This window comes from Sphaeramia orbicularis, chromosome 6 (assembly GCF_902148855.1).
Source record: "Sphaeramia orbicularis chromosome 6, fSphaOr1.1, whole genome shotgun sequence".
Classification (NCBI taxonomy): Eukaryota; Metazoa; Chordata; class Actinopteri; order Kurtiformes; family Apogonidae; genus Sphaeramia; species Sphaeramia orbicularis.
The window spans coordinates 45616214-45629132 of NC_043962.1; the positions used below are offsets into that span (position 1 = coordinate 45616214).

General features: G+C 39.3%; 1 protein-coding gene across 2 annotated transcripts in view; it reads right to left on the bottom strand.

The window, feature by feature from the left end:
- Positions 1-5892: 5892 nt before the first annotated feature.
- Positions 5893-12919, bottom strand: part of wnt7bb (wingless-type MMTV integration site family, member 7Bb) — a 33676-nt gene continuing 26649 nt past the window's right edge. For both annotated transcript variants that reach the window (XM_030137504.1, XM_030137503.1), the window contains exons 3-4: positions 10187-10458; positions 5893-7258 (exon numbers count right to left, since the gene is read on the bottom strand). In XM_030137504.1, the coding sequence (XP_029993364.1) occupies positions 6779-7258; positions 10187-10458 (752 nt within the window). In that variant the 3' untranslated portion in view covers positions 5893-6778. The remainder of the gene's footprint in view (positions 7259-10186; positions 10459-12919) is intronic.

Sequence of the window (12919 nt, forward strand, 5' to 3'; positions counted from 1 at the left end):
AAGCACCACTCATTGCCCCAGTCCAACATAAACAGGTGTGCACGCCAAATTGGGCGTCATTACTCCCCAGGCTAATGTCTTGTCTACTTATATATAGTCAGAACTTTCACTCAGCTATCTGTAAATCACAAGTTATTTATTGTCTCCGCAATGGACAGTTTTGAATCTGTTCATTCAGAAATGTAGACTAAAACATCCTCATATTTTTGTCAAGTCACTGGATTTACATGATAGTTTCTGAGGTTTGACAGCTAATTTCAGTTCACTCTGCAGGAAAGGTATTTGAAGAACGCACAAAAAGCACTGGTTTATTTTATTTCTTTTTAGTAGGCAAGAAAAAAATAAATCTTTGCAACCATGTTTGAATGTGTAATTTTATGAATACATTTCTATAGATCCAGTTACATCGAGCTTTTTAACTAGTTTTTTTTTTTTTTCTTTTTTTCAGTGACTTTGCTTCTATAGTTTTAAGAAATCTATCCAAGCAAATTTTCTTACCTCAGATATTATTTCAGATATTTTTCTTTAATATAAGTTAGTTTGGGTTTTCTAATATATGTAATATTTATATTCTCCCTATGAGTTTTTTTTTTCCAGTGCATTCATGTGGGCTGCATACATGTACATTCAGAAAAAAAAAAGCATCACAGATCTTTACTCTCTGTGCAGAAAAGACAACTGACACATTTACAAAAATAGAGCCCAGCGCTGGCACATTATTTGGACAATACAGATGGATGAAGGCAGTCAGGTAGTGTGCAGAGTCCTCAGTCTGGGGTCTTGATGATCCCCACTTTGCCTTGTGGTCTATGATGTCACACAGGGCTCTGCCTTTGAATGGCCATGTGTTCCTCACCACTAATATCAAACAGATGATGAGAAACCTCCAAATGATGGTCTTTCACTAAGACAAGAAGTCAAAACAAAGTTAAAGGAACACAGAAAAACACCACTCCAAGTGATCTCTAGAAAAAAAACTATACTTTCTTAATTGCTGCAGGATGTGTTGCAGGCAGCATTGCCTGTTTAGAATTTTGATTTTTTTAATCTGACTTATACAGCACAGAGACTGACTGCATTTTTGCCCACAAACGTTGCTGAGACATGTTTTCAGCACAGTAGTACTTCCATGTTCTTGTAACACCTTAGCCAAAGCCTTCACATCCTGGAATAACAAACAAGGCTTAAAAGATTGCCCCATAATAATCCATCACCCATGGGACTGTTAAACATCCTTTTTCTCAGCTAAGGAGAAGGCACTGTCTGGAAGACAACAATCCTTTTCTTTCCCTTGGTATCTGGATAATCTCAAGTGTCAGTTCAGAAGACCTTTGACTCTTTGATTTTTAATTTCATGCCTTCATTTGGGTAATTTATTTTTTTTGCCACCCTTGCCTCTTTCCCCCTCTTACAGATGTGTCTTATCTCCGAGAGGCCAACCTTCTGATCTGAATGTTCCTGTCTCACTTTGCCAAAGTTACAAATTACAAGAGGAGGCAGGACTTTGGAGTTCATTCAAAGGAATTTGGGAGGGCTTTGTCACTTCACGGAAAAGGGAAGAAAAATTAGGGAAAAAATTAGCCTTTGTTTACTAACTAGACAGAAAGCTATTTTTATTATTTCTTACACTACGTAAAATATATACAAATTTGCTCTTAACTAGTGCCCAGAAATTAAATAAATGCTTGTTTTATGTGCTTTTGGCTGAGATCCATTCGATTACAGTCAGCCATTATAAATTCTGTTTATAGCAGACAGTAAAAGGCTTTGATTACCAAATGAGGAAATCACTCTGAAAGATCGACCTGTTCTGTGTTATTTTATGGGGTCAAACCATTCCAAGTTTTCCAAAGACATGGAAATGAGTGAACATCCCCTACATGCACATTCTTCCTATTTCCTGCTCTCTGTTTTCTTTGCTCTGTGTGAATGAAAATTGGCAACCTCATGACTCCTTCACATCTTTTCTGGCACAGTCATTTGATAGTAACAACTTTTCTAGTTTTCCAAAGCACCACCGACCCTGACGTGTATTACCAGTGAACTCTGAAATGCAGGATCATGTTATAAATTTGCATAAAGTTGATAAATGGTCTTGGCAGACACGAGCCGAGTCTGTTCCCATGTTGTTATTAGTCATGTTACCTTACAACCGTCTTTTCTCCCAACTGGGCCCTGCAATTGGAAAAGCGGGTGCGTCGCTCCCTGTGTGAATTAGACCAGAAGTATTTGCTTGCAGTATATATCCCAATGAACTAATGATCCTGACATCCAAACAATAGCTGCTTTAGAAGAAGGCACACACAGCAGACTCTGTTTTTCTATCTCATATTTTTAATGACAAAATGTTTGTCAGAAACAAATGGATTTATTTTTCTCAATCCAGGCCATAGTATGGGGAGCTTATGTGGTTCCGGTCCCCAGGGCTTCAGACAACTAACAAAACACATCTTACTTCTGCTCTGCTGCCCACCTACAATGCTTTTCACATACAGGAGGACGAGTGGGACTATCCAGCAAGTGAATGAAGTAGCATGGCTCTCTTTCACAGAGCCACTTCATAAAAAAAGAGCTGGATAGAACCACTGACAGTGATCAGGTCCAAAGTGGTCGTTTATGAATCATGTAATAATTATCAGCATCTACTTAATTGAGGACCCCTGTCTACACTTTGAAACACAAACTTACTCATTTGTAGTTTTCTGTAATCAGCAACATTGACAATGAAAATGCAAAACTTTGAAGGTGAGAAAGAGTGAAACTTATGAATTAACTGAAATAGTGAAAGCACTGATAGACTGAACGCTCATATATTTTAAAATGTTTAGCAGTCTCCTGCTCGGTTCACCAGCTGCTTCTACTCACGGTGTACCCACTCTCTTTCCAAACCACTCTAAATTAGCTCTTCTACTTAATAACCACTCTTTTCACTTGCAGTTTCCGGCTACACATGCACCTCCTTGTTTCATCAAGCCATCCCATCCATCTCAAAAACACCCTCACAAAAGAACTACACTGTTTGTGTGTTCAAAAACAAGAGGCACACTGAGCCACTTCCTATTCACATTAGGTCATTTGCATGAAGGTCCTCTTCCCCATTTAGTGACTCCGAATGGTTCTGCCAACACAGAAAGCACGAGGACCGGCTCAAGTATGAAGCCAGTCATCCTGTGTCCTGAATCCTTATTCAGTTCATCTCGAGTATCACAAGTTGTTCCACATCATGCTTTGACAATACAGAGCGGATATCATCTGAGGTCCCAACCACAACAGAAAATAAACATGCAAAGTGATGAGATAAAGAGTTACTATGGGTGTCATGGGTGGGTATGACCACCCAAGACAGGACAGACAGCCTCAGTTACCCTGGAAAAAAAAGAAAAAAGAGCATGTGTGCTTTTCATCTTAAACTAAAAAAAAATTCCAACTTGATGAATAATCACATTTTGCAGGGTTTCTAGGGGGTTATTTCGTGGGGGGCAGTGCTATTCATTTCTAATGGAAAATGACTGTGTTCCATAATCTTTGTTACTTTTTTCCCTTCACTTGTTGTATTTCTGATCACATTTCTGCTTGACACAGAAATGGAGAAGAAGCTCCTTTCCATGCTGGGAGAGATAATTGACTTCTGTTCCATGCGTGCCACAATCAAGCCATAAGACCACAGCATATTACGAACATGTGCTGTGTACAAAATAACGTCAAAGTCAGCACACTGCTTGATTTATTTATTTTTGATTTTTAACGATTTATGCTTCCTAATGCATTGCCAGTTACTATATTAAGCGTGGTTGGAATGTTTGAATAAAAGACTTCTACATAAATGTTGGCCTCAAACCTGGACACACACAATAACCAGATTTAATGTGTGTGTTTTTCTTCGAAGGGGAAGAATTTATGAAAATAATAGCTTTGGATATTTGTTGGAACAGTTGTTATGGGCAACTGAACACTTACCGGGAATATTCCTGTACCAACATGCATTGAGCAATAAAAAGAAAAATGTAGATTCCTTACTCATGGTTCAAGGATAGGTTTCCTTGTTTCATGCTACAATTCATCATTAAAAACATATCAGCCTTCTTTTACATGTGAAAATGTATTTGCACATTGTCAAATACCTCTGGTTTGAATTATGTAATAATGAAATGAAAATATTTGTCAGAATAAGACGATATGCAGGATAAGTTACAATAATAACTTACTGAATTCATTATAAGCTATCTGTAAATCAAAGACTGATGTAAATACTACATACTAAACAGCATTAGATGATTAATCATGCAATGTGCAAGACTATCTGTAAAAGTTGTGGTTATTATTATGTGCAAAAGTTATAATACATTCTAAACTTATTAATTATTATGTAAACCAAAGTATTGGATAAACTGGCCACTACAGTCTGTAAACCTCACATTACCATGTATCACAAGGTAAAATAGGTTAAAACCAAATATACAGAAGGCAGCATGTATATGCCAACAAAATAACAAGTGGTTATAACGTAAAGTGCAACAATGCACTGCACATCTTCAGCCCCAAGTGAAATGTTGATGTATGGTTAGTTAGCGTCTTTGTTCAATGTGTTTAAGGAACAAATTAACAGTTTGATGATGGTTTGGAGACCAGTGCCACTCTTATAGGGCAGAAGCCAAAGGCCGGTGAGTTAAGAATGTGACAAAGCTAAACAATACAACCACTGAACACTTTAAAGTTGACCAGTCAACACAGTGTATTTCATCAAATCTTCATCAAAAACATACATTTAAAACATCAATCTGTGTTTGTACAAGGAGGGACATCATTTCTTGGTGAACAGTGGTTGAATTGTTTAACTTTCTGGGAATTTCTCATCGAGTGGTGCTGACAAGCAACCAAGAAAAACAGTTGTAGCAAATGTATCTAAAAGTGCTTAGTTCATAGCATCTGGAGGTTTAGATTCATTACAATGTTATTGCCCTGTCATCCAAAAGGTCTTCAACTGTTTTCAATAATCTAAAGCAGGTCCAGCTGCCTTTGACTTCACACTCCTAGATGTATCATGACCTAAATGAGTCACAGTCCTCACAGACATGCTATGTCAGACACCCCCCGCAGGAAATAATGTATGACCTTTCCCATCATCGTGTGCTGTTGCTCTGTTGGACATCAATGTCTCATTATCACTTTGTTTCCAGATGTTAGCATATATTTTGTTATAGTGAGAATAATGTTATCTTAACAGAAGAAAAATGGCCAAAACTGTGAAAAAGCTTAAGTTGTAATAAACCTGAAATATCCTTTAACAGTGTGGTAGAACAGAGATAATCTGGACAGGAACCAAATGTAGCATTTTCAAGATAAAAAAGTGTGAACCATCAAGTTAAACTGTGTTATAAAGAAGATACCTCAAACATATCTATTTATCAGCATTTTGGGATAAATAATAGTCATACTTCTACAAATCAGGTTACGTCTATAAAATACGTGGCTGTATAAGGCACTAAACGATCGTCACTCCACTGATAGTTTTACTGTTTCTACTTCAGGCATTTTTTTTTTTTAGCAATGAACTGCCAAACATAGTCAAATGGGAGTTTATTTAGTTCTTATCAGTTGTATCTGAATAGAAAATATCAGTGCAGCACTCAACAACACATCCAGCAACATATCAGTTTTATGTTAAATTAACTGTGGAAGGATCTTTGCAGCTAAAAAAAAAAGAGATTTCTTGCTACTGTCTATCTGAAAATTGGAAAAGCATCCATTTAGATCTTACTGCTTGGGGGAAAAGGACTGCAAACAAACTACGCTAGAGTAAAATAGAACCAAGGTGTTTGAATGTGAAACACAATGTAATGATGTTTTTGTTGCCAACACACCAGTAGCAATGAAACCTTTTTTTCTTTTTCATTTTTTTTTTTTTTAGAAAAGATAAGGTGTCCAAGAGATGGGAGCATTTTCTAATAGACACACATCTTCAGTCAGAATTTCTAAAAAGTATTTTTCTTTTACACTTAGTACAAAAAAGACATCTCTACCCGTTAGTGCTTTGTTTTAAGATACTATAACATAAATAAACAATTTATTTTCAGTGTTCAGAACAGACAGTTCCAGTGTGACTGGAAAACTAACATACTCCACCATATTCCAGTTGGCAGCAGAGGGTTTAACAGAGTTCTCCACTTGGTGCACCCCCAATGCACAATACTTACAAAATGTTCTTCACGTCTACAAACCTCCAACATACGCCCCAGCTAAGTTGGGGGGCATTAATGTCCAGATTGACCTCTGATCCCCTTGAGTTAAAATACAACAAAACCTTTAAAGTTTTTTAATCAAAGACTTGACAAATCTCCCAGTCACCCTTTGTCAGCTGCTGTCAGTCTGATCAACTCCCAGGTTTTGGCGTTTCCTCTCTACTGTATGCACGAGTCTCTTGTGAATTTAACAAATACAAATCCCAGAGAGCAGAGCACAGTTCCCACAGAGAGCCTCATTCATTACCTGTAGTCCCAACATTACTGTGGTGGTGATACATCAGTACATGAGCACAACCTCTATGTGACAGCAAAATGCCGGGGTATTACCTACTGATATTTAGCATTTACTTTCTGAAAAGCAATTAGATAGATTCTGGTGTGCAAAACGATGCCATGAAGAGCTGATAGTGTAAATTCCATTCCTTTATTTCAAAATCTCTCACAGGTCCAAGACTCGGTTCATCTTGGTCCCTTCGGTCTTCCTCGTTCAGCTAGTCCTTGGCGCCTCACTTCCTGGCACTAAGTTCCTTGTATCCTTATTTGCAGGTAAACACCTCCGTCCTCTCACTGCATGTGTTGCACTTGACGAAGCAGCACCACTGAAACTTACAATTGCACTGCCACACTTTGGTGTACTGGTGTGTATTATAGCCACGGCCACAGCACATGAGGTCGCAGCCGTCTGTGTGTGGCGAAGTGCGGTTGCACAGGCGTCCCTGGGTGCCCACACTCCCTGTGGCTGCGTCCTCTTCGCAGTAGTTGGGCGACCTCTCAATGTAGACAAGGTCTGTCTCCATGGGCTTACGGTAGCCCTGAGTCTGCTTCACTTTGAGGTGGGTGGGCTGGCGTAGTCGGCTAGCCCGGACTACCTCTACATGCACAGCTTCATTGTACTTGTCCTTGAGTACGTAGCCAATCTCGCGAAATTTGGGAAGTGTAGTCCAACAGGTCTTGGTTGTGCAGGATCCCGAAACGCCATGACACTTGCACTCGAGCTTCATCCTTTCTTCTAGAACCTGGGAAGTGACAGAATAATAGAACTGTAACAAACACTGATACAAAACAGAGCTTCTAAACCCTAAGTAATAAATAAAAAATCTAAGACACAGCAAATTACATGTTCCAGTTAAAAGGTCAATTCACCCACACTACAAATATCTCTGCAGCATATATGCATTTGTGTGTGAACTCTGGAAGACTTTCTGTTGTTTTTTATTTTATCATTCATCTTCATTTCTGCACTCAATAAAGAGTTGAGATAAATGCTTGAATGAAGAGAACATCGAGTCCATTTTTGAATAACCAAGATTTACACAGATGCTGGATAAATGCTGGCTTTTTGTACATCCTTGTAAATGGAAACAAATGTGAAATCTGTAAGGATCTTGTAAAGTGCTGTGTCAAAACAGTGACGGCAATGGGGCATTTCTTATTTTAAAGGCCCTGTGCATTTTGTGCCACAGGCAATAAAACCTAAAAGTAAGACATTACCAGTCTGTCTGACTGCAGAGTGACAAATGTCTGTTGCGGGTAGACAAACCGAAGCATACCCAAAGGGGTATGCTTTCTATCTTACATAAACCACTTCAAGAAAAAGAAATAAACATGGATCTCATAGCTGTCCATCAAACAATATTATTACAACCAGAAAGCTGTCGTCACATGTACCTTTGAGTATAAGAATCAGATCTTTTGAGACAAAAAACTAAGAAACGCTCAATTTAAAATCTATGTCCTGAGTTTTCTGCTCTTCTTAAAGTCAAAAGAACAGAGAAAAGAATGGGAGAGGTTGAAATAGATCACATTAACACGTCTGTAATTGTCCTGACATGACTCCTTTAACCCAATTAGCAACCCCCTGACTTGTTTGAACAAATCAAGTTTCTTTGTCTTTTGTGAGTTGGTTGGCAGGGCATTTTTCCAGTGCAGTTATTTTCCTGGCATCTCACACTGCCAAAAGCATCATTATTTCTATCAGACACTTATAATATGTACCAAAGGACAAGACACGGATTTGTTCAATATTACTGTCTGTTTTGTCCTTGGACTTTGTGGATAGCAGCTGATTTGAAGACGTTTGATTGAAAAAACATGAGCTTCCAAGACTTCATAAAGACTAGGGTCAGCACTCAATTCCACCTCAAATGTTGATTCAGAGTAAGGATTTCCAAAAATATATGTAGCAAAAACCACAATGCCTGGCATAAGCAGCTTGATAGATGTATGGAAACATTTACTAAAACTATGTCCATCAAAGCCTGTGATCTGGTACTAATTAGTCCAATATGGCCATGGAATCTTCTTAATTATAGTCTTCTGTTTTTTAATGTTTGATTAGAAAATATATCCCTCATCATGATTAGCATTGGTATTAGTATTAGTATGAAGAATTATAAGGTTGAACTGTTCCATAAAGACAAAAGAACAGCCAAAGCTGCTGCAAGAAAAAGACTGAAAAGCAGAAGTCAAGGAGAATCATGGAAAAAAGAAGGCACTGAACATAAAGTGTGCCAATACAGGGAACTGGAAGAGTATAATAGAATGCATCTATAAATCTTGTAAAATCAGCATTACATTAATGCAGGTGGCAACAAAGAAAATATAATGAAGTTGATTCAAACTTTTGAGATCGGGATTGGAAAGAGGCTGCATACGACAGCTGGCTGGGTGTTTTACTACTGATGACTTTATGGGAAAGAGAAAGCCAGTCTTAAGTAAACATACAACATCATGGTGGTAGTTTGGCAGAAGGCTTTCTGTGGGAGACTCTTAAGTTAGCTTCGAGAAGGTTTACGATGTTTTGGCCATCAAACTAAGCACCATTTTGGCCATTAGCCAAACACTGCACATCATCATAAACATTCAATTGCTTTCATGAAGAATTGTTGTGGTAGTGTGGCAAAGATGCTTCTCTGCAGCAAACTCAGCAAAAAGCTAATGAAAGTAGACGGTGAAAAAAAGTATAACAAAGTTCTGATGCAAAAGTTGGTGCAGTCTGCTATAAATCTGCGGAGAAGGTCCCAAGTCAACAAGATGATGCACACGATCTATTGTTGATCAGTTTCACAAAATGCTCCAGAGTTTCCAGTGCCCCAGAGGGAGAAGCAGCAGTGCCAGTTCCAACCCTGTCAGTCCAACATGCCAGCACCCTGGCATGCAGTACAGACCCTATCAGTCTGCTGTGTTAACACCAGCATTGTCGGCCTGCTTTCACACCCTGAATAGATGCAGTCAAATGGCAGTGACATGTTTTGGTATTGTGCACAGAACTGCAATAATATCCTGTTCCTGACTTTACACTTCATAATTCCATGAAAGGACTGCAAAGGGGATGGCAGTTCTCCATTTGGAAATGATTGGTCAGGCTCCATTTCCCCAGTGTACACACTGAAGCCAAAGTTATTAGATTAGTCAGATTCATTTGTTTACTTAAAATCATCTCTTCTCTTTCGTTTACCTATCTCACTTCATTCCTCTTTGAGTGCTCCGCTATTACTAATATTAAACAAATATGTCCAGAATGTAGTTTGCCAGCACATTCATGCGCAACACACCAAAGGAGAAAAGCCAGGAATTGGCTGACACTAAACAAGCTGCTGAAAGCTGACAGGATGATCAATTAATCAGCAGCTCAGTAAATCATAGCCTCTTGTCACGTCACTGTGTGACTTTCTGCTCTTTATCTGGGACTTGTTGCTCTTCTGCAAAGGAAAAGCCATGTGTGAACACAGGATTGCTAAGTGTTGAATCATACAATGTTATGTCTTTGAAAGAAAATAAAGCCATTCCATCTAATTTCAAGACTCCTTTTAAGTGATTATTTCACTTTATTACAAAAAGGTCTAATTTTCACAACAAGCAATGGTGAACAGAACTACAAAAATAAGAATATGAAGTAGAAGCAGTTGCTAAAGATCATCTGAGTATCTGAAAAATATCATTACCTTTCTCCCTGCCTCATTGTTATGCAAGTTCATCAGGCGACGTGGGGTCTTTTTAATCTCACGAGCATCCACAAAGCGGCGAGAGAACTCAATTCCATACTTGATGTCCGCTGAGCAACCTCCCCATTTCCATCCTTCCTCCTGATTGTAATACCCTTGCTTCTCCCGGTCGCAGCCACACTGACTCAGGTTTCCCTGGCTGCACGCTGCTGTGATAGCGTGGGCCACCCCTGCCGCCGTGATGGCATAGGTGAAAGCTGCCTCCCGACTGCCTGGAAGAACGAGAAGAGATCTTCTTTTAGAAATACTAGGGTGGAATAAATTATTGTGTAAGCATACTGTAGATGAAACTGTGCATTTCTTCCCATGCAAATACTGAAGCTAATGTTGATTAGCACCTGTGAATTACTCATGTAAATATACCTGTACGGCAGAGAAAATCTCAGACAACATATCAATATTACAATTATTTACAGGTAGAAAGAGGAAATCTTCAATATACCACTAGAGACTTTGATGTTGCTGAAGTTCCTTAACCTGCTCTATTGCCCTGATAAGCCACCAGTTTCTCCCTGCCCTCCCCTAAAAACCTCCCCACATGCACCTTGGAAGCAATGTGGTCATATTTCTGACCACAAAGTCCTTAGGCCCAGCCTGTGAGAGTGTAGTGCTGGAATTCCAGCAAAGGGAGAGCCGGTCTAGGTGCTGTCCAAAGTGCTGAATTCCTCTACAGGAGCACCTTGTACTGCTGCCCACACTGCAAGCAGCTGGGGTCTGCAGGTCTCACTAACAAAACTCACTAACAAGAAAAGGACCTGGTCTGAGGTGCATAAACCAGATCCACTGATGCTCTGTCAAATCAGAAGCCAAACCTAAAAAAACCTGTGTAGCCCAGAGCCCAACATTACAAATAAAAAAAATCATTGATAAATTAAATGATGTTTAATAATGTTTAAGGTGTATCCTTTATTCCTCTTGTGCTCGGTATCTCTCACTACTCTCCTAATGGCTACAGGGGGATCTGACTTAAAAGGCCTTTTCTGTCCTAAAACAGACTGTAGGCTATTACTACTCCAATCTCCCCTCAACTGGCAGTAATCTGGATGGGGCCGAGCGGCAAAAGGCAAACCGCAAAGTGTTTCAGGGGGCCTTCAGCCTTTGGAAAGGAATGTTTTGTGAGTCTCATGATGTATGTTGTGTAATGTACTCAGTTGCAATTTTTTTGGAATCTCAGTAGGTAAAATGCATTTTTTCTTAACTTCAGAGAGCTATAAACTCCTTGGTGATTTACGATTCCGTCATTGCCTTGGCTATAAGTGTAGTCAAATAAAGTCTGGCAACAAGCTTTACTCGGTCCATTCAGATTTGACGGGTTCTTTACATTTTTATGGATGTTACTGATCTGTGCGGAATTTAAGAGTGAGAAGAGAAGGATGGAGAGTCTAGAGACATCTTGTAAGAATGCATGTGATCATTCTGAGTCACTGACTGTGTCATAGTGTATGATCTGCTTAATGTGCAGACAAATATGTCAAACATGATGAGGCTAATATTAAAACATTCCGAGTGCATAATGGAACAACAACAGTTTTGAATCTGTTGGAACATTACATAAAGAAATAAACTTTCATATCGCACATGTAAATGCAATAAATAAACTGGTAGATATAGCAGACAGACTTGCAGTTATTTCCAACAACAACAAAATTAGCAAAAAGATGATTGTCTAGCTCTGTTCTGCCTGTATGGCTAAAGCTTATTACTTTGAGGCTAAAGAGCGTTACAGTGTGCAACATTCACCCATTCACACTCACACATATAAACATTCACACACCGCTGATGCAGTCACTATGAGCATCATGGGGTTCATGTTGGAAATGAGACAAGGATGGAACTAACCAACCTTCTGGATTGAGGGCAGCTCTATCTACCTCCTAAACCACAGCCACACAAACACTTTAAAAGTTACTGAACGTCAAATTATTGCTTTTTTTTTTTTAACCTTATGCTATTGGCTCAGACAGTGTGGTCAGATAGAGGTCTGGACTGCTTGTGTCTGCTGGAGTCAAGCCCGCATCTACTTTGCAAAGGGCAGAATAGTAAAATGCTATTTATCTGTCAGGGTTTTTATTTGCAAGACGTGTGGTAATTGTATGAAACATTTTCCAGTATTCAACACATAACTTGCATTAAGTAGAGCTAAATAAACTGCTTCTGCAGTAATTTGCAGCTGTTTTCCATTTCATTTCCTCTTCTTTCTACAGAGGGCCTTTTTGCACCTCTTAGTCAACCTCAGGGACATTTTTTGAACTCTCAGAGATGTTTTCACCCAAAGCCACTGTTAATTTCCTATCCTGGCACTGGTTCTCCAGAGCTTATACCATGGCCACTGGTTTGCCTGGTGGGGACTGACTCACAACCACTTGCTTCTCTGGTTAGCGGCAAAGCTGTGCCCCACCAACTTGTGGTAACATGCTACTGCCCCCACCTCTCACACATGCACGAATGTAGGAGCACAAGTATGTGCATTAGCATGCATGCACTAGCACACAGCTACTCAATGACCGGCTGCATAATAAAAATACACACTCACACTTCCCTCCACCCTGACACACATACACAAGAACATACACTGTTAAAAACACATTTGCACATAGTCACACAAACAGAGCGTCACTGTAATGTTAAAAACAGGATAAAGGCAGTTTCCAGAGAAAGGGTGGTTCCCTACAC